At 42.5% G+C, this 21,736-nt stretch overlaps 1 protein-coding gene across 2 annotated transcripts in view; it reads right to left on the reverse strand.

Moving 5' to 3' along the window:
- LOC119405306 (protein MTSS 1) overlaps positions 1-21,736 on the reverse strand; it is a 79,226-nt gene that overhangs the window by 11,791 nt on the left and 45,699 nt on the right. The window contains exons 9-14 of one of the 2 annotated variants that reach the window (XM_037672134.2): positions 21,324-21,485; positions 11,234-11,356; positions 7,905-8,085; positions 2,724-2,961; positions 2,535-2,644; positions 909-1,036 (exon numbers count right to left, since the gene is read on the reverse strand). In XM_037672134.2, the coding sequence (XP_037528062.1) occupies positions 909-1,036; positions 2,535-2,644; positions 2,724-2,961; positions 7,905-8,085; positions 11,234-11,356; positions 21,324-21,485 (942 nt within the window). Of the gene's footprint in view, positions 1-908; positions 1,037-2,534; positions 2,645-2,717; positions 2,962-7,904; positions 8,086-11,233; positions 11,357-21,323; positions 21,486-21,736 lie in introns of both variants that reach the window. The other variant, XM_049418703.1, reaches the window with a different exon arrangement.

Raw genomic sequence — 21,736 nt, forward strand, 5'->3', positions numbered from 1 at the left:
CATGACATAATTGAAACAAGCCGTAGTGGGGGACTTCGAATTAATTTTGACCACCTGGTGTTTTTTAACATGAACGTAAATCTAAGTGCATGGATGTTCTTGCATTTCAACTCCATCTAAATGCAGCCACCGCGGCCAAGAACCAAACTTGTGTCCTTGAGATTAGCAGCGTGACACAAATAATTATACAAATTGGAGGGAAACAGCGCAAAAGACGAAAGACCAGGCAGAGAAGGACACATACAACAGCGCTGACTCATGCACATACAACAGTGCAGTGTATGCACTGATTGGCACATACAACAGTGCAATTCGCCCAAGCAACCACTTTAGCTAATCATACAAGCAATGACAACAAAAATTAGAGAAAGTACACTCACACATAATATGTGCTTACTTCGTGGAACGAGGGTCGATTTTATTTTCATATATGATTTTGTATTTATAGTGATCTTGAACTGTATATGTACAGATTGTGATTCCTATTTTCTTCATTTATAAATCTTTGCTGTTACTGTATTTTCTCACATATAACCAGCACCACCCACTTTTTAAGCACATTTTTCCATTTTTTGGTGCAGGTTATATGTTAGAAAATACAGTATGCTTATGCATGTTTATTTGCAACCTATTTACTGTACCTCTGCTTATAAACCTGTATATATTATATAAGTTGGTGTATTACACCAATAATTACACATATAGGCTAACAGTCCAACTACTTCTGTCAACATTTATCCTGCATTCAGTGACATAAACTCCAATTTGATGATGGCAAATTTGATGATGTATCACCTGCCTCCACAATATCTGGTGGCAGTAGGTGCCAAGGCTGCTAGAAAGCATCCACATGCATCATGTTATGTTCAAAAAGTGAACATGTAAGAAAATCAGTTGGCGTAGCGTACCCATGCTGCAATTGCCTGCAATGACTCCTGGACAGGAGGTGGTGGCAATGGAGGAGACTCTGTGCCAGAAAGTGTTGAAGATGGCAGTGCCAGGTCGTCTGCATTTGCGTATATCGGCTGAGAAGTCGCTGCAAGGAAAAAAGAGGAAAAGCTAAATGTTCTCTGAATAAAAAACAGAACCTTACTGAAATGTCTGTTCTAACATCCAGGCAGATATGCAAGCAGATCTTGGCCGGTATGGCACTGCTTGGTATCTCCCAGTTAACCCACATATGCCCAGTATCCTACATATAGGACGCTCCTTTGATGCACTCTAATATCGCTATTTCTTTAGCTGATGACTAGCACCACCTACAGCACATCAAGCAGGCCTCATTCTCAATGTGTGCAAGCCTTGACATTGCTTGCTTTTCATGCTGCCACGTGCTGACCGCTTTCTCCGGGCAAACGCGTGCTTAGTGTAAAACGCGTCATGGAGAGAAAGAAGTAAAGAACTTGTGCTTTCTTTTGAGGGTAGAAGTACACTTTCTGTGAAAAAAGAATATTTGTTTTGTCATTTTTCCTGAGTTAGGGCATAAATGGGTTAATGGCTCAATGCCTATGGTTTAAAAAAGGTGCAAGACGGTTGGGTTTAAATGTGTGGTCAAGAAGAATGTTGAAAGTGGCCTATTTCAAAACGGATATATACAAAACCTAAGCCTTACTGATGTGGGCAACATTTCATACTTGGGTTTCTGGACACTGTAGAGAAAAATGACAAGCCAAGCTTTTACTTTCCTTCATTAACAGAAACCAAGTTGTAGCAGCCTGCCGCACTTAGTTAAAACTGCATTAGCAATGAAGCCACAGATGCCACACATAACCATGCAGATTGGCCTGCATGCTCAGTTATCCTTGAACTAACTTTTTAATCAAGCTTATTGAGGGTTACAGAGAAAGCTTGTGTGCAGGCAGAATAACTGAACTGGATTCCCACAGAGTGTAACAATATATACAGAATGTTTGCATTGCATATTAAGCTTATGTGCAAGGTTGAGCAAAAGCCTATTTCTGTAATTTAGAAGATTTTTGTGTCAATTGTACTGCAAAAAGCAATAAAACTCCGTGTTCCCCTCCTTTTTTTTTCTTCTTTACTATTCTTTTTGAGCCCTGCTATCACAATTCTAGCATTGTCAGGCAAAGTGAGAAAATTTTTCAGCATAAATGTGTTGCACTTGCAGTGAAATGCTCATTAAGCCAGGATGCTATGTATCTGCAGTAAAATTCACCTAACAGCCCTTGGTGGATATTTATCTTTCCTAGATTGGCACATGCAGGAAAGATCACATTGACAAAAAAGCTTTTACAAGGACCACACCCAGTAACTTATCACTCTCTCTCTAAGGTTGCAAGAAATGGAAACTTTAGAGGGATAATGGCCTAATGATAATGGATCATAATGAATAGACATTAATTCATTCAAGAATGAATGAATATGAATTCATTATGATATCTATTATTATGACACCCGTAGGTGGAGTGCCCATAATTATAAAAAAATTGCAGCACTATTCAGTAGACAAACAGGAGGATTCATAATTGTGAGAAAGGTACACCTGTGGGTGTCTTATCAGTTCATCAACCTACCTTGACTTGGTAGTTGTGTACCTGATACTGTAGCCACAGCTGAGGCTGCATGTTTCAACACAGCTGGCTTCTCTGGCAAAGAAGGTGCAGTACTGGTGCTCGATGTGGTCCTGGATAGTAAGAACATTACCAGTCAGGCTCAATGCAGGGTAGCACACTTTCCTAGAGTGAATGGTGAACTAGACGTGCCTGATGGGTACTGGTGGCCGAGGCCCTCTAGTGGGTGTCTGGGGAGACTTTGGCCTTGCCCCACCTGTGGTCAAAGACTGTGCTGCCAGCTCCAGGCCATCTGAGCTGTCCCCCGATGTTGAAGTCAGTGTGTCAGCACTGCCACTGTGATTGGAGCCACTCAGTAAGTCGCCTTCAAGGGGTTGAAACGTCTCCGCCGTAAGCAGAGGCCTTGCCTGGTGGCCTGACCGCTCATATGCTATAAAAAGAGAGAGAGGGTGGGAGAGAAGAAATGACATGAGACCTTCACTGATAAACAAACTAGCTACGTACAGTCGCCAACTGCTCATTTGGACACGACAGGAACTGCCAAAAAGGCACAATAATTGAAAAAAAAAGAAAGAAAAGGAAAAAAGGGATTTACCACAAAAATGTACTTTTATTGTCCCACTGGCCAGAAAATCTTAATACAGTAGACTCTCATAAACGGAACCTGAAGGGACCAGGAAAATACGTTCCGTTTAACAGGAGTTTCGTTTACTGAGAGATGAGCCAGGCTGAAACATTCAGGTACGAAAACAATCATACTAAAGGCAGTTGTTCCATTTAAGCAGAAATTCCGTTTAAAGGATTTCCGTTCACTGAGAGTCCACTGTATGCGACTGTGCACACACATGCATGCATATGCCCGTTTTTACGTGTGACCAGGTCAGCCTGCATGTTATCAGCCAGTTGCCTCACAGGCAAAATCTTACAAAAGAGGCCAGTCTCATCACAGTTAAAAGACGTCTCGAGAGCACTGGCGCAGCAGTGCACACAGCTTTGTCAGCGTGGTAGTTCGACGCAAGGGTTTGGTCAACAGCACTTTTTTCGCCACACCTTTGTTTGAATGCCAGGTTGTACCATTTTTGAAATTCTGCAGCCAGCCATTGGTGAATCTAGAATCTAAAGGTGGCCACATTCATGTGCAGGGCCAGACTCTCTGACTTTTCTCTGAGCCGATTGCCAGACAAGAGTATCCTCCAAGCAACAGTGGCTCAGCACCTCTTCCACTTTTAGATGGCTGCCATCACAGGAATTTTTCTGCTGCCCCACAGACGTTTCTGCTGTCTCCAGGATCTTACCCTGGTTTTTTAAATATTCAGAGACTGTTTGCTTCAAAACCAAGAGCTCTTAAGCAACCTTGCATGGAGGTTGGTTGCTTTCCACCTGATGAATAATAGCTGCTCTCTTCATCATGAAAGTGTGGTAACTGCAAAGTTTTTTCATTGGTATTGGCGGCATAGATGGCACAGGTGGCAGCAGAGCCATTTTGCATTACGTGATGACTGGACGAGATCGTATGGAAGCAAATAAGGCCTCACACCAACTATCAAACACTAGAAGAGTGAGACTCAAATGTAGCAGTTGATCAGGCATAGCTCAAGAATTTAATGACAATGCAAATGCCAAGCACAGACTTTCAAGCTCAACGGCCAGGTTGGCCTGCGGTTTGGCCCTGGTAGACAGTCAATGAATACCGGGTTGGACTGGTCAAATCAAAATCACAGGAACCATTATGTGCAGGCAATAAAACCCTACCCTCTGATATTGGCAACGTTAATTTAGAAGCAACAGTTGTTGCGTGGATTTGGACACCAACTATCCAGCCATAGCCAGCACATCTTTTCAGTGCTGGTTGTCTAGAAAAATGTAACATGGCTCAGTCAGCTTGTCATGCCACTTGACGTCGCACTTGATCAGGCAGCTGGCATCTGATAAAATTGAATGGCATGCTAAGGGCATACGAACAATCGATTGTGGTTATACATTACGCCAATGGAATGAGTGGGAGCACCAGCACTGTGAATGTGTCCGAATAAACAAGCATGCCTGAAATTTCAGTGTCCAAATGAATGATTGGCAACTGTAATCACAACATGGCACAAAAAAAAGGAAGTTAGCAGATTCAACCCCACTTAACAGTGCAAAGTATTGCACATTATCGTTGTAGCACCAGATGCAAACACATGTTGAATTGGTAGGGCCCTAATGGCTTGAGACATACTTTGTTGGTTTCCAAATGGGCAGTGTTTTAAGACAGAGGGGCGTGCGTTTGTGGCAAAATTAAATTGCATTAAGCGCCTGAATGTGCTGGCTTTACACAAGTTCACATGCTTTGAACAACTTTGTTAAACAAATGTGAAGTTGACGGTGCAAAGATATGGGTTTTTATCCCAACTGCAGCCGGTCTTCTTCTCCCACTTTCATTTTCCTTTCTTAATCATTTCTTTATTTTAATTAAGCAAAGATCATTTACCCATGCTTTCTTTGGTTCTCATTGTCAAATGGCTCTGTTATGATTGTGATTTAGGATACACATGCCCACATATCACACACTCATATTGTGCATTGCACAACCATACCACTTAATGCATAAAAATTACCACAACAAAAATATTCATGACAGGTGCATAACGTAGTTTTGATGGTGCAGCAGCTGGACACTGCCATCCCCAAAAGTGAAAAAACCCTGCCATACACCACAATTCAGCTACTCACAACTGAATAGCTACTCATGCAAGTCTTCAGGCTAAAAAAAAAAAAAAATGTCAAAGAGCAAATAACAAGCAAATGTGCACTGCCATAAAATGCCCCTCTAAACATCGTTGGGAAGAGCCAATAGTTAGAGAAAATGCCATCACCTTAGTCATCACAAGATGGCAACAGAACAAAGTCTTGTGTAGTTTATGACAATAAGTATTTCATTAGAAAATAATTAAAAAGATATGTTATTTTACCAGCTAAACTAACAGCAACACTGTGTCACATGTTCACAGCATTTCGGAAACATTTATTTCAATCAATCAATCAATCAATCAATCAATCAATCAATCAATCAATCAATCAATCCAATCAATCAATCCAATCAATCAATCAATCAATCAATCAACTTTATTCTTGTCCATTTCAAAACAGACAGAGGAGAGGCGAATAAAACCTGCCTTTTGACAGCTTGACGAGCCTGCTGCCCTCATTACAAGGTTTCACGGCAGCACAGAGAAAGTTGTGTTTTACACAAAAATTGAAAAAAACATTTCAAAGCTAGATCACTTGGAAACATAAGTAGATAGAAAAGCAACAAGCGACAACGACAACAAAAAAAGAATATATACATATCAGTAACTTATTCTATCGTGTTTACAAATTTCAAGCGTAATTTGCTTGATGCACAAGAAAACAGATCAAAATTAGTTGATATATAATAGTTGAGAAGGCAAGGCAAGGTATGGCACAAGCGTTGCATTGTAGAGTTTAAACGTGCGGCCGGTACCATCCATGTCTCACCTTCTCATGTCGCATAACTCTGTTTTCTCTTTTCTAGACAAGCAATCCGTCTTAAACACTCCACGTTTTCTTTAATTTCAAATTTAAAACGTAAACTTAGTCTATAGCAATACAGCTGATGAATTCTGATAATGTGAGAATTGCTGAACAAGTCAGCAGTTGGCACCCAAAAGGCACATTATAAGTAAATTTGAATGAACTTTTTTTGCACTTTATGTATTTTTGCAGGTTAGAGAGAGAGAGAACAACTTTATTAAAAAATAAACGAACCCCAGTCCGGGTCCACTAATAAAGAAAGGCAAGGCTTAGCCATCAGACAAGCCTAAAAGTTTCAAATGTCCGAGTAGTGCCTTCATGATGTCTGGGGAAGAGTCCGCCAGCCACTCCTCCGGGGTCGCAGGCCTTAGATTGGTAGGTATGTTGCTGTACCCCAGACTAGCACACAGTAATTCAAATAAGAGCAAGACAAGGTATTATAAATAAGTAATTTCACCTGTGTGGCGAGAAGGTGTTTGAGGCGACGAACTATTCCTGTTATGCGAGCACACTTTTGGATTACTACATTTACGTGGTTATCCCAAGACATATTTGCAGAAAATACCACTCCTAAACTCTTAAAATGATCAACAATTTCAATGCTGCGACCGTTAAAAACTATACCTGCGTTGGGAGGGGGGGGGGGTGTAATTTTGTTCTTTGTTATGAAAATTAATGAAGCAAAACAAAGGCTGTTACTTTCAGGCCATTGGATAATGACCATGCTGCTAATTTTTATAATGTGTTATTACAGATGCCTATGAGGTCATGTATGTTGTTGCTAGAATAGAAAATGCTGGTGTCATCGGCATATATAATAAACTTTGCACTATATTTAATACATACCACATCATTAATATATAAAATGAACAACAGAGGACCTAATCTTCTCCCCTGTCGAACTCCGCAGAGTACCTTCATAGCCTTTGATTTAACACACTTAACATTCCTGAACCACTTATCATAATTCAGAGAACTATCACATTATTCTCTCCAGACATTTCCTGTCTTTTCGCCGCAAGTCATGATGGCAACCGGGTGTTTGACATGACGCCAAAAGGGTACAAACTCTCAAGTGGTCCACATACAAGGAATATCAGACGTGGTTCATCTGCCATCATGTTTTACTTTGTTGTGACATGCCTCTTATTCCTTGCGGTCTTGCTTGGCTGTGTTGCACAACCAACAGATTTCACCGATCATTTATAGTTGGTTTTTGTAGTGCACGTGGAAATAACAGTGTGTAGGTGAAAAGTGAGTGTGACGATCAGTACTGATGGGTTGTCCACCTGCCTTCTAGCTATAAAGAAATGAGCAGCAAGGAGGACAAGTGAAGCGAAGTGGAAAAAGTAATTGCTACCTCGCAATCTACTATGCTTCCCTTGTCTTTATTAATTTTCTGGTGGTTTCATTTTGTTGTGTCTAAAAAAAAAAAAAAAAAAGAGCCCCTCAAACAATTCCCCTTCTTTCGTACAAAATCTAGTAAGACAGGCACACAGTCTCCATTTGTACAAAAACGAACAAACAATGCACCTGCTTCTGGTCGGCTAGCAAAAAACAATGAACTGTGTCCAAAAACACCACACTACTAGGTTGACGAGATTTGCTAGTGAAAAACAAACGGTAGTGCCTATGAACGTGCTCTTGAATATTCAGTTCCAAATGTCTGTGTCATGGCAAAGGTTGAAAGTGCACTGAATAGAAGGTTTTAAAGGTGAATACAAATTGCTGAAATCTAATGTACAATTCATATTTGAAATGCTGAACAGTCCCACACCCCTAATGAAATCACAAGTTTATTACACTGCCCTTTCAAGCAAACAAGCGACCAGCCCTCACCAGAAGAGATAGTGTGTGGTCTTTGGCACCGCAGCACTGAATTCATGGCCCGCTCAAATTGCAGGCTGTCCTGCAAATTAGGCCAGGTGGAAGTCACCGAGGGCGTAGTAGGAAATGGTGACGAAGGACTACTTGAAGCACAGCCTGGCAGTGATGATGCTCCAGTGTCCCCTCCCGACACCTGCACGTCCCCATGACAACAGCCACTGTCAAGACATACTCATCACTCCACACTTCAGCTGCACAGTATAAAGAGCATTAAGCAGCAAGTGACATTTGCAAAAGTGTAATCACTAGTGGCAGTGGTGATAGTCCACCTGAGGCACACACACGCAATTTTTGGCACACGCAGCGGCAAGTTGCAAACTGTATAGTATCAGCAGCTGGTGAGGGCTCAGAAGTCTTACTGTCTTGATGACATAGTTACAAGTACTGAATTTGCATTAAAATGTGAGTGCGCTTGGCAAGCCCAATGAAAAATATAGACGTCAGAGTACAGATTCTGGTATTGTAGGCACATCGTGCTAAAGGGCCATTTGCATAAATGTACACACAGTAAAACCCACCACGGTGGTCTAGTGGTTAAAGGCCAACTCTGGCAATTTTTCGAGGTCGATGGATCTCAATAAAATTCGCTGGGTACGTTCATTTGCACGTTTCCATCATTTATGCCAAATTACAGGCTTGAGACATGCGCAGATTGTTTGCAAATGAATTTTAAAGATTGTCTGCAAAAGCCCTCCTGGCTTCCCACAATTATTGGCAACATTGCGTCTGTGACGTCAGTATTGGTAAGGCGGCGGAAGTGATACAGCCGAGGGCACCGCTAACTTCAGCGCTTCGGCCGCTACAGCGAGCGTCTGCTGTGCACAAGGCAACAGACAGCGTTGGTTTGGCCGGCGCTTCGCTGGTCGTCCTGGCTGTCACAGTTTTCATACTCCGCGCCGGCGTCACCGGCATGCCTTGCACGACTTCCGGTTCGTTCGTAACAACGCCTACGTCATACGTAGACAGTACACTCGGTTGGGTTTCGGTTTCGGTGTTGCGCTTTTTTGCTTATTTAAAATTATTCTCCAATTTGCCGAGTATTTCTGCTATCGGGCCCGTAACAGGAGCGTCTCAGGAACATAAAAGCACCATTACTTTGACATGGCCAAAAAATCGCCGGAGTTGGCCTTTAAGGTGCTCGACCGCTGATCCACAGGTCGCTAGATCGAATCCCGGCTGTGGCGGCCGCATTTTCGATGGTGGCAGAAATGCTTGAGGCCCGTGTACTTAGATTTAGGTGCACGTCACAGAACCCCAGGTGGTCGAAATTTCTGGAGCCCTCCACTACGGCGTCTCTCATAATCATATCGTGGTTTTGGGATGTTAAACTCCAGCAATTATTATTACACACAGTAAAATATACATACAGCATGCATTAATACTTTAGGTATATATTTTTCTGTGTAAACTAGTTGTGCCACATGTGGCAAGCGTCAGCTGTAAGAGCGACAATGCTGTGCAGAAAAATCGCAATATGAACAAATGCCAGATGCATTCTGAGGGCCAACTTCAAATTTTTTTTTCTTCCTTAAAAGAACAAATCATTTTGATGAAATTTCTTCAATGCTTACCAATCAAATTCCGCATACAAAATATTTTTACTTGAACCGCATCAGTCAAAGTGCAATAAATTAGATATTTCCTCTACTTTCTCAATTTTTCTGAATAAGATTTGAAGCATATTTTGCCCCTAAACATTTTTATACAAAAATATACTTTCGTGAAAATCATACAGATACTTATATAGATCAGGAAGAGTGCAAGTTTGTTTACTAAAAAATCATGAATATTGAAGAATTTCTTTGTTTTTGAAAATATGTAGCAGCCAGTGTAACAAAAATTTCAGTATTCCTATAATAAGACATCTAAAATAGAACCTCTATATTGGCACAAATGAAGTTTAGAGGTTCAACATACAAAGTTAAATTTTAAATGCATTTTTTCATTATGCACAGTTTATTTAACCCCTTAACTGCTTTAGACGAGCAGAGCTCGTCCTGCCCAAATTGTCCCCAAACTGCTTTGGACGAGCAGAGCTCGTCCTAGCGGAATAGGTACTCCCCTCTAGCGTTCAGGGCAAGAGGCGCTCTTCTACAGCTTAGATCGCGTGTACTTCACCAGATGGCAGCATTTACTTGGCAATTTATTTTTCTCCTGCGGAAAGAGCGCGGTTTTTGTATGAAAAGATGGCTTGCGGTGGCGGGCACCTATGCATAACTGGCTCGTCAACACGAAAAGAGGCTTTTCGTTTTTGTCATCTTCTTCGAGTGATGATCATTCAGATACAGATGTTTATCTTGTGTCCGGAAGTGAAGACAGCGAAGGCGGTGAATTGAGCATCTCCTCCGGTGATGATGAAAACAGCTCGGAAGCGAACATCGCGAGTGCTCGCCAGTGGATCCTGCTTGATGCGGACAATCCTCCTGTGAAGCCTCCTCGCTTTCCATTCTTGGTCATTCCAGGCAAGACTTTCAACTTGTCATTGCCAGATGACCTTATGGAATATATTCAGCAGTTTCTTCAAATGTGCTTCGTTTGCTCTCGGAAGCGAGGAGAAAACGGGAAAAAATTGAGAAAGGAAACTCGCTTTTGGTGCAGGAGCTGCAACAGGCCCCCTTGCGTTATTCCGTGTTCTGATTTGACTAAGCATGTGGTACAAATATTTTTTTAACATCAACTAGCTATTTTTTAGTACAATCAGATTCGAAATCAGGAATAAAAAAAATAGGCACTTTTGGTTGGGAAATTTTCAAAAAAATAAAGCACTTAAGGGGTTAAAGGTAAGCAAAATTTGGGAAGCACCACGGAACAGGAAAATTTTTTCATGCAGAGGTTTTTTATGCGGTACAGCAAAAAGCCACAAACTTTATCTGCAAAATTTTGCGATGTCCAAGCAACATGGCTAGGACACTTGGTATGAAACCACCCCTCATTACAACAGAACAGACAATCAATTAAAACTCCAATGCACACTCACGAGGACCACACTGCACTGCATGGAAGGGTAGTCCTACACGGGCATGCGTCACTGCAATCATTTGCACAATACTGTATGTTAAAACAGCCTATTTTAGAACTTAGGCCTGGAGCTATGACACAATTATTGAGGTCACATTATAATCGTAATAGTACTGTACACAACTTTCCTTCCAGGTATCCGAAGTCTCTCATATTTATGTTTGTTTCTAAATTAATATCATAAATGTGCATTAGAGCTGCTGGTACATCCCATAATTTTAATCATAAAAGGCTTAAAATGGAAATAAATTCCTTCAGCTCACCTGGGCAGCTATACCAGTCCCTCGGGGCGATGGAGGCCTCAAAAACAGGGTATCCTGTGAAGTGAAGCCAGAATCTTGTGACGACACACTTGACAGCCGTAGTGGTCCTCCTACAGGTGGCTGCTGCAGAAAATTCACAATAAAGAACAATGAAGAACACCAAACAAAAACAAAACTGAAAAAAAAGAAATCCAGGATTTTCAAAAGCAATCTTTCCACAATGAATCATTCAAAAAGTTGTCCAACTTGAGCTAATACTATAATATTTAATTTGCCCTAAAGTATCATATTACCAGCCTCACAATTTTCTCAGGTCTAAGCTGGTAGCCACAAATTAGTATTAGAAAGACTTCTTAAAGAGTAGGCTGACACTTATGTAGTTCACAGAAGTTTCAGTCTGGCATAGCCTGAATTCAAATAAAGGATACAAGCAAAGAAAACCGACAGTGCTGGGTGACTGCAATGCAGCTTTTTATAGTGTATGACAAAACTAAATCACTTCTATGTCCACTCAAAGTGTCTTCTTCATAAATATAGTAGTAGCTTGAAATGCAGCTACGATAATTAAATTGCAACTCCATAAAACACTCTTCAGTCTCTAGCCATTTAATTGGTGATTCATGGCGCAAAAGGCTTATAAAAGCATTGCAAGTTAAATTGTTAGCTGGTGAAAGAGGCTTTAATGCCTTCAATAAAATAAACCTCCCATACATACGAAAGAAGCCATAGGTTCTTGATCAAAAAGGATGCCATTACAACCTCACCAACAATATGCACATGGCAAGAACTGAGGTTGTTAATTCTGACAGAAATATGTAACCAAGTTTATGTCTCAAGCAGTGAAGATCAATGACCACTCGTGATGCAGGGAAACTAATCAGATGAGAATAGGGTGCCTTGATGCCCGCGCGCTCCGCTGAGGGTGAGGACAGGCGCGTCGTCTGCTACGACGGCCGCCATTGCGAATCCCGCCGCAGCTCGGCAGCATGCGAAACGCGCTACACAAAGCGCTTGCGGTGAGCGGATACGTCCGGAAATAAGTGCACGCTAGTGAGCTTTCTCTTTTTCTTTTCTTTTTTGAAGCTTGGGCAGCTTTTATTGCTGTTCTTGCCTAAATGTTTATTAAGGAAGCATGTAATTCATGTAAGCTGACGGCCTGTGCATGTCTTATGCGTTGGATGTAGACGTAGACTGTTATGTTGAAAACGAATCCTCTTCCTTACGCCGGAAACGAAAAACTCTAAAGCCTTACTTAATTTTCTCGTAAGCTCTGCATTCCAAATACACAAATAATCGTTTAAAGTATTTGTATACGTGTCAGCAGCAGCAGTATATGTATCTGAACACACACAATTAAGTGTTGCGAAGCTACCTAAGCGCGATTAAGGTGGCTCATTTTGCTAAGTTTGCAAACAATTTACTCGTTTATTATAAATGGCATCATACATATATTGAACAAAGGGCCGAGGGTCAGTATGGTGCGAATATCCTGCTAAAATGAAACGAAAGCTTCTTTATCATTATTATTGCTGACATTTCTTGCTCACAATCTGTAGCCGCTACTGTATCGGCACTCAAGTTGCACCTTGAGTCCTTATCGAAACGATGAATACGTTGTTGAGTAGTATGCCGTAAAACTTTGCATGCGCGCAGTATCAGTGCGTTTTTCCTTCTTCTTTTTGTATCTGCAGTTTCTTTCTCTGTATCTGCAGGTTTTCTCGCATGCCCAAATTATTGAGTGTTTCCAATACTGTTTTACACTTTGTGCGGCATATGCACGGCGTCGTTTATTTGTCTATTTTATTAATAATAAAATCTGGGGTTTTACTTGCCAGAACCATGATATGATTATGAGGCACGCCGTAGTGGAGGGCTGCATGAATTTTGACCAACTGGTGTTCATTAACCTGCACTGACATCGCACAGTACACGGGCCTCTAGCATTTCGCCTCCACCTAAATGCGACCGCCGCGGCCGGGATCGAACCCGTGACTTTCGGGTCAGTAGTCGAGGACGTATTTTTTAAGGCGAAAGCCTTAAATGCCTCATCAAACGCGAAATTTCACCGTCGGCGTCCCGCGTCTACGGCGTCAGCATACCACGACGTCGGGGACGAGGGATGCAAAAAATTATCGTCACGTGATGACGTCACCATATGACGTCATCACGGCTTCACAAATTCTGACGTGACGTCATATAATGACGTTATCACATGACATCGTAGCTTGGTCAAAAGTGGGCAGATCACGGAGGCAGTGCACAACTAGGTGAGGTGCCTCCGATCTTGGAGGCAATGCAAAACCGCGCTTTGGGCGCAAAAAACTGAGAAGAAGATGGCTTTCGCTTTCGAGCCGTCTTAAGCGAACGCATAAGGGAGCCTGTGAATTTTTATTTCATTAACTGGTTTTCCATGACGTACTCATTGTACAACTTGACTTTGTTTCTTGTATTTTTTTACTGACATGGCGTGTCTACTGTACACAATGCTTCCCCGTCTTCTTGTTGTTTTCATGCGTCTTCTTTGTATAGACGCTTCGCGAGAACTGTTTGTATGCGCATCCCTGTATGAGCCTTCAGGGCTTACATTATTAATAAATAAATTATGCTTGCTCAAAGAAATAAAATACTGAATATGTGTGTGTGTGTGTGTGTGTGTGTGTGTGTGTGTGTGTGTGTGTGTGTGTGTGTGTGTGCGCGTGCGCGCGCGCGCGCGTTAATATCCAGTGTACCGGCCATTTATTTGTGTGCATTAAAGCTGCGCTGACAGAAGCAATTACACAAATAAGACTCAAATTACACAATAAAACACAACTGTCACTGGTCGATTCAAAGTGATCGTAAATGATTAAAAAAAACAGGCACTGCGTAATTATTTAGGACAGGGCAAAAATGTAACCTTGAAACACAGAAACAGGGAAGGATAAAAAACATTCAACTGCACACATACATACATGTGCAGCACAGAAGGCGTACTTGAAACACGGAAAGGAATATAAAAAACAAGAACCCGGCGTGCTTTTAGTTATGGCGCTTGACTGGTGACCCGAAGGTTGAGGGATGGAATCCCGGCCGCAGCGGCCACATTTCGATGGAGGTGAAATGACAGAGGCCCACGTACTTAGATTTAGGTGTACGTTGAAGTACAACAGATGGTCAAAATTTCGGGAGCTTTCCACTATATACGGCGCCTCTCATAATAATATCGGGGTTCTTGGGACGTAAATACTCACAAATAATAATTATTAGGAAAAAAGAAGGATCTGATCTGCAGACAAACATGCATAATATATTCCACGATACATTTTAAATCACAAAAATAGCGAAAGCAAAAATCAAAGGAAGATAAGGACCAACCAAGTGCAGTAAAGAATGTTTGCGAAGAAAAATGCAGGATTCATGCACACGTGAACCAAAGCATTTTAAGCATGTAGCCGATATCAGTCTGTCCATTTAGTACGCAAGGTTAACACCGGCAGAATTTATCCTTGCATGTGCATTCGAAATACCGGCGGGAAACTTACGCTGCCAGTGCATAATGTGTTCTTCGGATGCCGCTTGTAACGTTTGATTTTTACTGTCCAAAGAAACCGCGTATCTTCTAAAACGATACAGGTCCCAGCGTTTCAGGAATGATTGGTGCACTGCGGCACGCAACACCCGGTCATGGTGACGGTAGCGATTGCATAAAACTGGAGGGAAACGAGCACCGACCTAAAAACAGCGCGCGCGCCACGCACAAGTGACCGGGCGCGGGGTTCAAAATGGCGGCCACGCTGCCGCCAAGGCCGAGGAGGCGGCATCTGCCCTTTCAAAAGCTGACACCACTCTAAGCGGGGGCGCGCGCATCGAGGCACTCTAGATGAGAACTGTCAGCACTGAAGTTAAATTATGTGTACAGGCACTAAAATGAAACCTACAATAGTTTTCCAATGCGCTTTTGCCCTCAATCTTGACTGTACATTTATCTAGCCCAACTTTTCACATTCACAATGAAACCGATGACGTTTCTGTTCCCAGCAAAACACCCATGAAGATATGACTATGGGCTAAGCATGTGCAAATAATAGTAAATTTTAGGTTCGAAGCGAATAGTGATTTGGTCGAATAATTTTCGAATCTAATTCCAAAAATATATAGTATCACATATTACTGTATAAAGAAAAATGAACATACAGTAGACTCTCAGTTAATGGAAATCTCTTAAACGAAATTGCTGCTTAAATGGAACAACTGCTCCTACTACAATTCGTTTCGTAACAGAATAATTCAACGCTGTTCATCTCTCACTAAATGGAACTCCTGTTGAATGGAACATATTTTCTTGGTCCCCTCAGATTCCATTTAACGACAGCCTACTGTATTTGTCATGACCCAACAAACCTGCACAATAATTTTTTTTAATTGAAACAAGCCGTGTGCTAATGTAATTCTTTTTGGTTCAAAGGGAAGTGGAAGCAACTTTGAATACAGTCGAACCCGTTTATAACGAACTCGAAAGTGCCGCGAAAAATGGTCGTTATATCAGTAGTTTGTTGTAAATGGACTCGCCCTCAAAAACATGCATTTAGCGACGCAGCCACTTTTTTTTCTGCGCATTTTTATTGAAAAGTGCTAACAACTCCTCCGGTGAGAAGTTAGGCCTTTTCGTGTTGTAAAGCGAGGCCCGCTGCGTGCACGAGTGAAATAAACCGCCTTTGCAGTGAACCGACACCGTTTCACTGAACCGCGGTACCGCTACGTGGAGCCGATCATCCCTGGCTAGTTGCGTGCAGCGCGTCGCCTACTCGGCTCCCGCCATCACTGTCGGGCCGCTTGCATTTGTACGCGCATTTGTGTGCACGGGTGCGGCGAGCGGCCTGTTCGTTCAACGTGGCGAAGACAAGCATTTTGCAAGCAACGCGCACTACGTCTCCGCGATGCTCTGACGGCCCTGCACGACAGCGCGGCGCGCTTGGGTTGCCGCCTAATAAAACACGCAGTATACGCTCGCTGTAAGTGCATCGACGTTTCTCGGTGCCCGTGTCGCTCAACAACAGCGAGCTAGTTTCGTTTACACGAAGCGACGCGCACTTTATCTCGCACGGCGCGGCGGCGGCGGCGAACTTTCGAACGGCAATGGCATCGCGCGCTTGTACTGCTTTTACCGCCGAGCCGATAGCTGCAGATGAGTGTGACAAGGTTGTCGGCGATAAATCGTAATGGCACGTTCATCGCCTTCGCTCTCTTCTGATGCTTATCGTGATGGAATCACCGCAATCGCGCGGAAGTCGTGATCATTGATCGGCCGGTCTCTGCCGTTACCGAAAAGATGAAATACATTTTGCGGCGCATTGTGACGTCGACGCACTCGCAGTGAACATTTAAGCGCCGAAAGTTATCGCGGTCATCGCTTATTGCATTTTATGGCTTCTTGCGTTCCAAGGCATAGGTTCATCGTAGGCGGTCGACTGCAGAGAACGGCGCCAGGATAGGTTGCCGTGCGAAAGCTGACTGCAAGGCTTCATGCTGCCTACTATTTCTTTGTTTCTTTATTTTTTTATTCCCCACTGCCATTCTGCCACTGAAGAAACGACTGGAAAGCGAGCGACCTCGCTCGTAGCGTCCGAAAGCAGCGCGTGCGGTGCTCGCCGATCTCGGGTATCTTTGTCACGAGTAAACTGGATCGCGGCACGCGCGAGCGCGTGCCTCTCATGCTTTAGAAGGCCTACTTTAACTTTTTTCGCCTTGTATACGCCATATTTTTACCGCGACCGTGTCTGAAGTGTTCGTTGTAAAAGTAGGAGGCTTTGAAAAATGTTCGCTATATGTGGACGCAATTTCAATGGGTAGCATAGGAAAATCGTAAGTGCACTGAAATATGGTCGTTATAACGGATAGATCGTTATATCTGGGATCGTTATAAGTGGGTTAGACTGTATTAGCAGGATTTTACTTTCGGTAGAATGCAAGTGATAACCTGTAAAATATGTGACGTTTTAAATTTACTATACTTAGAGTATATAAGCCAGTACAACAAGCTTTTAAATTTAAAAAAATGATGAATTGATGTGAGGGTAATATGTAAGGCAAAATTTAAAAAAAGAAAATCATTTTTTTTTCTTTGCAATTTGGGAAGGGTGTCCCTTTGTGCATATTTTCCACATTCGTGCTTTTCTTAAAAAGTATTCTTTGTGGCTGAAATCCAGTTTTTCCCAAAGCAAGTGGTGAGTAAACACACATCCCAGGACAAGCCCCTCGTATGCGCTCCATGCTTATGGTCCATTTTTTTCTAAAAAAAATAATAAACTTGTATGAAAGCTAGAATGCTTGTCTGGAGTCAGCTGTGCATGAGAAATTGTCGGGTAACTTCTAAGGCAGTCCGAAGACGCTGTGCGCCTTTTTATTCGCACTTGTTCGGAGCGCATCTGTTCGAACACTTTCAGCTTCAAGCTTCATTACACCTTGTGTCTGTCATGCCTGTCGATAGGTTGAGATGCTGAGGGGTAAAGAAGGTCTTCAGCAAGTGTACATTTCGTGGCAACCAATACAGTTGTCTTGTTAATGTGAATAATGCCGGCGACGTAGTGAGGTGCTGAACGCTAAACCAGCAAGCTCTTCATCGTTGAACCTCTCAGCCTTTTCAGTGTCCTTCGAGGCGAATCGCGTGCAGGGTGACAACAGGTATTCTAATGGACATGAATATTATTTGTGATGCAATTAGACCGAATTCTTCGTGCAAACTGTGCGGTGCAAATGTTGAGCTAACGGGGATTGCGTCGCAGAGTCTTTGCTGTCTTTGTTTAGGCTTCAGAGTCTTAAGGATTGCGACAATGAATGTTGTTCTTTCGTTTAATGATGGCAGTATTGTATGAGCCAAAATTCTGAAATAATTAGGATTGAAGCCTAGCCAAAATACAGCCAATTTGCTGGAAAAAGTTTACCACAATCGACGATACATTGTGGATAGAGCTGCACGACAGCTCACAAAAGAAGCAAGGCAAGCAAGACAACAGCCTCAAAAGTGAAAAATTGACTTTGGCAATGATTAACAAGCTTGTAGCTATTAAATAAAATAGTGGAACAGTGTTTGTGACAAAGTATGTTTGCTTTTCAGCTGTTTTCTAACTTTAAATTCGATTATCTTAAAACCATGTTTATCATTACTTAGGTACCATTATTTCCTATGTACAGTAGAACCCCGCTGATACGTTTTTGAAGGGACCGTAGGAAATAAACGTAAGAGACGGGAAACGTAAGAGCCGAAAAACAGGAAAAACGGCAAAATATTTAGTGGTACAAAATTTTATTTCAATTCTTACGAGCAGCACGAAAATTGGCGCGCTCAGCCGCAATCTAGTCGATGGATAGAAACGCAGAGCTTAGGACGGCCTCATCCACAGAAATGTAATCAACGTATGTGATTTTTTAAACACCAACAGCTGTAGGCATGAAAGAACTAAGCACACGCAATCACGACCGGCGCGGCAAGACCGACCGCGAACCGCACGCACGACCATGCGAGCTCCAACCAGCTCGAACTCCTCCCGTTCTCCGACCTATAACGATGATGATGAGTCTACGCCAACGCGATGGCAGAAGTGAATGCCAATCTCGAAGGCCTTGCGTTCGCAAGCAATTACGTCATACACGCCATGTTTGTGCAATACAAATCTCAAAGGCTATGGTTTTGTCAATAGTAAATGCCAATCTTGAAGGCCTTGCTATCGCGAGCAGTTACGTCATAGACGCCATCTTTGCAATTTAAATCTCGAAGGCCATGCTTTTGTTTGCATCAATTGAAAGATTCTGTTGCTTGCGCCTCTCATGCGGCTAATATTACGGTCAGACGAGGCGAAGCTGCGTGAAAATGCATCATGGCCGCTCTCTTTGGTAGTCACTCGGTCGGCTCCGAGCGCACTTCGCGACGTATCATACGGGAACGGTCCGACAGTTACGACGTAACAGCGGGGTTCCCAATACATTGTATCCTATGGGAGCTATGCCGGGACCGGCGGAAAATGACGTAACAGCCGGGAAAACGCAGCAGTGAGGAACGTAACAGCGGGGTTCCACTGTATTTCAAGATAACCAGTTGATAATTTTTTCTTGTATTTTGCATAAATGCATACAACTACTGTACCAGAATTGAAGCTATGCACTTTAAAGTTCTTGTGTTACAAATTTTCAAAGATGCAAATTAACTCACAATTTAGGTCCTTGTGGTAAAAAATTCACCAAAATTCTAATATCAGTCAGATTTTAATAAATCTGGTAAAGTTAAAAGAGCGGAAAATTTGGAAGAAAATGATAATAGTACATAATATATATATTATGTGGATATCCCTTTTAGTCATTGAGAAAACGGTACCTCAAAATGGCCAAAATTACAGTAATACCTCGTTAACTTGAACTCGCATATCTCGAAAAATCCGCTAAGTCAAAATTTTCCGCGGTACCGAACGATTTCCCATAGGTGCAATGTATTTACTGCCCTTTATCTCGAAGTATTTCCGTGCCCACTTTCGATTATCTCGAAAGAGTGGACACTGTCCCCCAAAGTGAAATCTGAACCTAGCGGCATAACAACTTTGTCAAGCAACCCTGTGTCACGTCATGTGAGAGGCAGGCCAGCAGGCCCTGCAAAATAGCACGGGTCGTACATGTCATTTTGTTTACCGTCAGAGATGTGATTGACATTGACAGAGGAGGCCTATTCTCTGGACTTAGCGGTGGGCTACACTGATCTTGCCTGCAACATTGACTGGTTTGACCATTTTCTTATGCGAAACAACATGGCGTCACGCACGGTGATCGCAGCAGTGTCAAAGCAGCTACTGAAGGGGTGACGACATCAGCCGAAACAAGAAACATGCTTCTCTTGATGCGAAATAAAGTTGAGTGCAGTGGCGCGGATGATCGCCACATGCAACATGTTAAGCAACTCGAGAAAGCTTTGCTAGGTGCAAGTGTTACTGAGAGGCAGACCAGCCTTAGTTGGTCTTTCTGCACTAAATAAAAAGGCAGTGCGAAAAACACGGCTGGTTGATAGCTCTGGTATGTCATTATTTTTCTATAAAACCTTTACAAAGAGCCAGTTAGGCACTCCTGTTAAGAAACCGGTCAGTAGAGATAATGTTTTTAGATAGAACTGGACTTCTCAATGGAATTTGCGCAACTTTGCTTATCTCGAAAATTTTTCTGGGTTTTACTACTTCGAGTTAACGAGGTATTACTGTACATGGGACGTATAGGGCTTACCCTGTGCCCTTAACCTTGAAGTGGGGCTTCGCGACAGTGCGGATTTCTCCTGGATAGGTGTGTTCATGGTATAGCACCCCTCCACTGCAGTTAAACCACCTTTACAGGGGCTACATGCGGTTAATATATGTCTATACATTCATTTCGAATACTTCGAAATTTAGAATAACTTAAGTTCGTGTCAAAGCGAATTTGAATAGTACTGTCATATTCGTTTGAATATTCGAAGTGCTCGGATATTCGCACATGCCTACTATGGGCCCATATTTTGCACAACGTTCTATTTGATTTTCCATTCTTTTTATCCCATGGCATACTAATGACCCACCCCAGTGGTAATGGCAGCACGTTGTGGTGCAAACCACATCCCAGCCAATAATGAGAAGTGACAAAAATTAAAAATGGAAAGTAATGTTACAAAATATGACCCCTGGGCAAGATGGAGCTTATAGTGTGCATGTGGCCCTGTGGCCAGTCATCATCATGTTCAATGAACCCAGTGCCTTGCCCTTGTTACTTGGGAACAGTGTGAAAAGGAGCAACATCACTCACTATGAAAAAAAAAACACTGGAATGCATGAGCACACATTCCACAGTAATGTCACAAAAAAAACTGAAGTACATGGGCCATGAATGAAGTATAGAAGGCAGCAGCAGCAGCAGCAGCAGTAGCAGTAGCAGTAGTAGTAACGAGTACACAAGAGCTGCAATACAGCAAATATTTATGGCAACATTTCTTGATGGTCTATTATTATGTCTACAGTTAACATGCATAAGACTAGCAGTAAACATACAATCTAAGCACAGTTATTACTTTGCTCGGATGAAAAAACTTGAAATAAGGAATGCCTACCTGTGAGGCTGTCCGACACCGCAGCTGATGAGAGGGAGAATGAGACTTGGTGCTACCACTGGAGGAGCTGTTGAAGCTGCTGATGCTGCACATGCTGGATTTACGTGAACCCAAGGAACTGCTTGTGCTGCCACCAGTGTGAACAGGGGAGCCTGGTGGCGTCTGCAAACAGTCATTGCCATTATCACCAGGTAATTGTTGTTCAATACTGCACACCACTGGGCAACTGCTCCAGCCACCTACAACTAGTCAAAGTCCTCTGTAATATACACCTACTGCATTTAATTACTATTATATCCTTGTACAAAGAGCGAGCATAACTGTGTGCAACACACAATCTATAAGTAAATCATTACGCAGTACTTCACATTTACTGTGCTGCACTTAATTACTGTATGTCCTTGCATTAGAAC

The sequence above is a fragment of the Rhipicephalus sanguineus genome, chromosome 1 (assembly GCF_013339695.2).
Source record: "Rhipicephalus sanguineus isolate Rsan-2018 chromosome 1, BIME_Rsan_1.4, whole genome shotgun sequence".
NCBI classification, from domain to species: domain Eukaryota; kingdom Metazoa; phylum Arthropoda; class Arachnida; order Ixodida; family Ixodidae; genus Rhipicephalus; species Rhipicephalus sanguineus.